At 38.2% G+C, this 6,730-nt stretch overlaps 1 protein-coding gene across 1 annotated transcript; it reads left to right on the top strand.

Annotated features, from left to right (window-relative positions):
* The first annotated feature begins 1,108 nt into the window (after nt 1-1,108).
* On the top strand, nt 1,109-6,177 carry GKN1 (gastrokine 1). Its single transcript, XM_059942871.1, has 6 exons — nt 1,109-1,153; nt 2,979-3,032; nt 3,121-3,255; nt 4,222-4,332; nt 5,251-5,398; nt 6,083-6,177. Exons 1-6 carry the CDS (start codon nt 1,142-1,144, stop codon nt 6,175-6,177), a joined length of 555 nt encoding a protein of 184 aa, XP_059798854.1. The 5' UTR covers nt 1,109-1,141.
* The last annotated feature ends 553 nt before the right edge of the window (nt 6,178-6,730 follow it).

The raw sequence follows: 6,730 nt of genomic DNA, 5'->3' as shown, positions 1-6,730 counted from the left end.
GAAAAAAGTTTCCTCCTTGGATATGGAGAAGACATGATGGAGGCAGTGGTATGTGAGTTGGGCCTTGCAAAATAAATAGCAATTACCAATTAGAGAAAGGCAAGGGGTTGGCACTCCAGGGTGAAGGAACAACATGTGCGAAGGCATAGAGGCATGAACCATCCTGAATATTCCCACCAGAGTGGAACTGTGTTGTAGCTGGAATATAGGTTTATAGAGCGACAGATACAACTGGGGAGACTTTGGAAACCTTATTATAAAGGACCCTCTGTGCCATTCCAGTGAGCTTGAAGTTTATCTTGTAGGCTGCCAGTGAAAGTTGCTAAGCATGGCAGAGTCAGTTTATTTATATATGTATTTTTAAAAGACAACCTTAAGGAAAATGTGGGGGAAATGCACTGGAATATGAGAGACTGATGACCAGAATGATCAATTACACAACTGCTGTAAAAGTCCAGGTGAATGAAGCTGTGGGCAAAGCCAGAGTTGAGAGTCAATTCTGACTGAGATGAAATGACAAGGTTTAGTACCTAACTGGATGGTTAGAAAAAAGACCAAAGAGAGCCCCAGATTTTCTAACTAGATGTATGATCCTATCATCCAAAGAGCTCAGGATTGCAGAGAAGGGTATAGGTTCTGTGGGAGTAGCTAATAGAACATGTTTGGCCTAAGCAAAAGCAACACAGTGGCTTGGTTAAAGGTACGAAGAGGAAACCATTCCACATTCTTACAGGAGCTGCTATCTGGAAGGCCCACAGTTTCTTGCCTTGTTTGATTTTAGGGATGATTCTTTTTCTGAATCTGAGTAATATCAATATATAAAATACCCACACCCACAGCTTCAGTTGGACCAGAAGTTATCATAAATCATACTGAGTTTGTTTTGATATCTTCAACTTCAACAAACGGTGAGTCAGATCAACTCCATGTCAAAATACCTTGCTAACCAGACGGATATTCCAAAAGGCTTCCTGGTATACCAGAACGTAGCACAGATATGGAAAATGGAGAAAGATAAGTCTTGGACCCTACCTGTTCACACCTAGCTTGAGTAAAGCTGGTCAAGTACAAATATGAGGAGACTCTTTTTCTGAGTCCCTGCCTGCCTTCTCCCCGGCTTCATTGCTTTGGTGAAGTCAAGATGAAGTTCACAGTGAGTAGATTTTTCCTTTTGAATTTATTCCCTTATAACTGGAGACTGTTAATATTCTGAGCTAAGGGGGTCTGCTTCTTATGACAACATCACTGTAATGCAAAATTTTGTAAAAATAATAATAATAATAATCTCCTTTCTTTTCATGGAATCATGGCATTTATAAGCATCTCTATAGATAAGGATAGTTATACTGGGATTGGTCAGCTGCCTGAGCATCTTATACTATGCTATCTTTAAAAAAATTACTTTCCAGATCTCCTGATTCAGGTCTGGGCACAGAGCAAGCAGTCTCTAACCCTAGAAAATGTCTGACTTTTCATACCTTCTTAAACTCCCTTTTTGACCAAAACTTCTGAGTATGTTTAGGCAAGATAAAAAGCCTATTATCAAAACAAATTGGTGAGAGACTTACTGTCACATTCTCCCCTGTGAAATGGATCTCTAAGTAAGGAAGTTTTACCTTGGACCCTGTCTGTAGCCATTTAGTTATGAAAACACTTGAAGCATGAAGCTAGTGCAATATCTCACTTGTGGTTCCATGTAAAAGGCTGAAGAGTGTAGCAAATGGACCACAAAATTCTGCCAAAGTAACTGGTGGTGCTGTGTGTCTCATAACAGGATGCAAAAGGGCTAGAGTCAGGTGAATATTTTCATGTTTTGACATACTAAACATCAAAATATATTACAGCAGACTCTGTTTCATAATGAAGTTGCAAGTGTGAAATAATTTTCTCGAAATAAGTTCTATTTTTATGTTTTGGTTTTTTGGCCACGAGACATGTGGGATCTTAGCTCCCCAAACAGGGATCAAACCCTCACCCCCTGCATTGGAAGGTGAAGTCTTAACCACTGGACCACCAGGGAAGCCCCTAGAAATAAGTTCTACTAATAGGAAGGTTAAAAAAAAAAAAACAAAAGAGCTCCAGACACAGGTCAGATCTGGTTTCTCTTCTGGTTCTGCCTTGAACAAAAGGTACACCTTTGGCCAAGTCACTCAACTTCTGAAGTTCAGTTTCCTCATCTGTGAAAGGATTATGTTGTACTAATTGATCTCTAAAATTTCTTCCACCTCTGAATTTTTTTAACCTCCTTCTTAAATTATCAGGGAAACATCAAACCAATTTTTTAAATTACCTTGAATTACTAGTGCAGTTCTCAAACCATTTTGTTCCAGGCAAAGGAAATGAAGATAGGCACCCAGAATCATGCACCCTGCATAAAGCTCTGTGTTCTGAAAACAAGCGTTGTGTACTCAATGACACATGACTACATCAGGTGTCCTGGGACAGTGATTGACTTCCCTTCTGCTAAGCACATTTCACAGCCAGACACCCCATCCTTGGCTTCTCATCATTCATATCCAACCTGCTTACTAATCCATTACTTTAAAACAATTTTTAAATAAAAAGACTACTGCTATTAGGGGGTCTAGGAAGAGAAGAAACATTCAGGTCAATAAATAGGAAAATTAAATTAAATCATTTTCAGATGTGGTTCTCAGAACTTAAAACCATTTTCATACCATATATGCTATTCATTTTCAACTTTATTTTTCAATATACTGACACTTCATCAGTATTGCATAAGACCTACATTAAAAATTCTAAAACAATCAACATAATTACTTATAATTTACCTACAATTCAACATTATCATTAAAACTTCCTATGGTTAAAAAAATAGAAGACCAAAGAAGAAGAAAAGACAGACCACTCAACAGAGTGGTAAAGTTAGTAAGTATTTTTATAAGCTTAGATAAAGAAAGAAGACGAGGCCATTGTTTTGCCATTTAACAGTAAACCAATGTTATTTGTGATTTCAGATTGTCTTTGCTGGACTTGTTGGCATCTTTCTGACTCCTGCCCTTGCTAACTATGTAAGTCTCATTTTTTAAAGTGTGTTACCAAAATGCATTTGCAAAGAAATGCGGTATTAAATCAATGTCAATTTCTTGTAAATTTCAGAATATCAGTGTCAACAACAACAACAGTTGTGGAAGTGGGCAGCAGTCAGTGAGTGTCAACAATGAACATAATGTGGCCAATGTTGACAATAACAACGGATGGGACTCGTGGAATTCCGTCTGGGACTATGAATCTGTAGGTAGCCCACATGCAATTTCTGTTCTTTGCAAAATGGCATTTCTTTTTTAATGACAACAAAAATTGCCTGCTAACCATAAAAAATTTAAAATGATGTAAATTCTAACTGCACATAAGCACAGAGTTATAAGTAAAAATGCCTATTTTGCTCACCCAGTTTCACCCCCTAGATATAATTGCTGTTAATAAGTTTCTCACAGTAAGTTAAAATTCATGCCAGTGTGAATAGTAATTAGGATCCACTATGCTGTGAGGCTATAAGACAAATATGACATCTTTTGCCTTACCTGCAGAAACCCTCAATAAAGACAAAAAGACCTTCATAATATTACCGTTGCCAAAGCACAATCTATCTCACTCTATTGTCAATTTCCTTCTAAAAAGACAGAAATTGACATTTCATCTGTAACTCAAAAAACCCAAAGGAAATGTAAATGACAATATTAATTAGTAAGAGAGTAAAAACAAAAAAAACAAAAAACAAAACAAAAAAACAGTTGTTTCTAGTTAGAACACCCAGCTCTGCAATTATCAGCTCTATATTTAACAAACTTTGTACTTTAGAAAAGCCAGCTCCTTATAGTTTCAGTTTTATCATCTGGTCAAATAGAAAACGAATTCCTGTCTTACCTGCCTCCCTGAAATGTTGTGAAGATCAAAGGAGATTAAAATATGATAGTATTTAACATTTTATTTCAGCAGAACAGACACATGTTGAGGGACTCTTCCCAGGCTAGAACCTGAAGCAAGTTCAACACTCAGTCTCTCCCTCAAAGAGTTTGTGGTCTCTCCTTACAAACGTCAGCAATAAATACGACTGCAAAACAGGTTCAGATCCAGCACTTTTATCCCAGTTCATCGTGATCTCAGAGTTCCATTTCCCTCTGCTGGTGAAACGAATTTCTGATGAGGAAAGCACCTTGGAGAACATAACTCCTTACCATCTACCATCTTCTTTAATAGGGCTTTGCTGTAACCAGGCTCTTTAACAAGAAGTCATGCATTGTGCACAAAATGAACAAGGCAGTCATGCCCTCTCTTCAAGCCCTTGATACATTGGTCAAGGAAAAGAAGGTAAAAATAAAAGTCTTTTTATTTTTACTTGGGGAAGTCTTATGATTTCAAATAAATAATGAGAAAGTCACAGTTGTTCCCTCTTGACCACAGTATGCTGTTCTGTGGAGCAAAAAAGGGAAAGAGGAATTGGTAATTGCCTGAGGAGAGAGAGCTGCCACCACACTCAAATGCTGTGGCTCACACCTGCCTCCACAGAAGCCGATCAAAACACCTCACCTTTACTGTTAGGGGAGCAAAGCTCTGCTCACACCAGTGGGAGCCCTCAGTACTTCAAGGACTTTTTTCTGCAAGAGTTGGTTAGGGTTATTTGATGTAGCAAATAAAAATAGAGGATACCCAGTTAAGTTTGAATTTCAAATAAACAATGGATAATTTTTAGCATAAATATGTCCTATGCAATATTTGGGACATATACTTACAAATGATCTGTTATTTATCTGAAATTAAAATTTAACTGGGTGTCCTGTATTTTGTCTGGCAACCCTAGTTGGGGTAGGTGGGGAGAGGGGATCTATCATTCTTTAAAATGTCAGCCTGAGTTTATATCCCTATAACTGATAAGTGGGTAACTTTCACTGACAGTGTAGAGAAACTGCATTCTCAGAAACTGATTATCATATAAATCAATCCAAGAAATATAAGATGATCAAATGAGGTTCAACCTTCAGAATAAATTTACCCTCAGACTTCTGTTTATATGAAAAGCTGGGGTTTCAAACCAGCTAAATCCCTTGGGACACTACAAAATTCTGAGATATACAGGGCTGGAATTGGTCCTTCTTCATTCTGATTATGGAAAAGTTATAGCCAAGCAATACCCCTTTGTTGACCTTGAACCCAACCACCAACCCAACAAACCACTGGGCTTAGCACTCCTTCTCTCTCCTCCTTTCCACCTGTCTTGTGCACACTCAGCTTCAGGGTAAAGGACTAGGGGAACCACCTTCCAAGAGCCTGATATACACAGTCAACCCTGACAAAGTCGACAACCTGGACCAGTTTGGAAAATCCATCGTTGCCATGTGTAAGGGGATTCCAACATACATGGCTGAAGAGATTCAAGGTGAGTAGCCTCTCTACTGTGCACTCCAAGTTAATGCTGGTGGGATTGTCAGACTATTTTCCGGGGATGTCCACAGAGGACACCAATTACTCGGGAGATGGTAATCAAGGTTAACACTTCTGTAGCGCTTGCTTTGTGCCACGCGCTATTCTACGTGCTTTAAGTGTGTTAACTCATTTGCTCCTGACCGCAATCTTATGTGATAGGTTTTATTGTTATTCTCACTTTCTGATGAGGAAACAGACACAGAGAGAGGTCACAAACCCCTTGCCTGGGTCAATCCTAAGCATTTTGGCTCTGGATTCTGTGCTTTTAACCACCCTGAAATATTTCCTTTCAAGGGTGAATCTAGAGTAAACTCAAGACATATTCAAAGAAATGCATGAATCACTAAATGAAAGGAGAACGCCAATAGACTCTATTGGCTTTTTATAGCTCAAACAATCACTAATTCTGGGCATTCAAAGAATAATTTACATAAAAACAAAGAGTTCACACGGGAACCTAACATAACAGCAACTTTCCTGATCTCTGAATTGATTTAATCTTGATAGCTAGCTAGCTAAATCTTGAAATTACTGCAGAGCTAGTTTGAAAACTGTGTGACATTCCTTGCCTCTATCCCCTAAAAAAACAGGTCCTTGAAAAGGCATTGATATTGGTTTCTTCTTTTCTTTTTATCAGAGGCAAACCTGATTTTATACACAGGAAAATGCTTCAGTATTGATGTACTCTGGATTCTGAACATTTCCTTCTGTGGAGCAACAGTGGAGAACTAAAAAAAAAAAAAAAACGTTGTTGTGGGTTTAGCCATCAGAATATTTATGCAGAAAAATATGGGTTCTAATGGTTTTTAATCATGTCATTCTGAAATGTTTTCTCCTAGTCCTGTCTGGTTTCTTTAAGTGTCAATAAACCTATTTAGCACTGAGTTCAATTTATACTAAAATTCTTTATGATTTCTATTTGGAATGCACAGGATCAAAAAATGCAATGGAGTGGCAGCAAGTTTTCGAAGTGCATTAGACCCAGCCATTAGCCGATACTCAGGATGTGTCCCTTACAAAGAACCCCTTTAGCTGCTTCAGATACTACTAACCACAGCTCTGGGAATAGCTCCAAGACCATCCAACTACCATGAAGACAGCTCTATAATTGATGTGCACAGTAACGTTTTAAATCAGCGAAGGCAGAAATCCACCCAAAGTAGCTTGAGCCAGAAAAGAGGAGGAGGTGTATTACAAGGATATTGGAATATCTAAAATACTCTTAGGGCAAGAAAAGCAGCTGGTATCAAAAAGACTGAAAACAGGAACTATATTGGCACCAAGA

Source organism: Balaenoptera ricei, chromosome 13 (assembly GCF_028023285.1).
Source record: "Balaenoptera ricei isolate mBalRic1 chromosome 13, mBalRic1.hap2, whole genome shotgun sequence".
Classification (NCBI taxonomy): Eukaryota; Metazoa; Chordata; class Mammalia; order Artiodactyla; family Balaenopteridae; genus Balaenoptera; species Balaenoptera ricei.
Note: the sequence above shows the minus strand (reverse complement) of the source record. Positions and strands in the feature narration are given on the sequence as shown.

Excerpts from the sequence above, each read along its gene's own strand:
- GKN1 (XM_059942871.1), top strand. Across the intron at positions 4,333-5,250 it reads CATTGGTCAAGGAAAAGAAG|CTTCAGGGTAAAGGACTAGG; the intron begins GTAAAAATAAAA and ends GTGCACACTCAG. Across the intron at positions 5,399-6,082 it reads CATGGCTGAAGAGATTCAAG|AGGCAAACCTGATTTTATAC; the intron begins GTGAGTAGCCTC and ends TCTTTTTATCAG.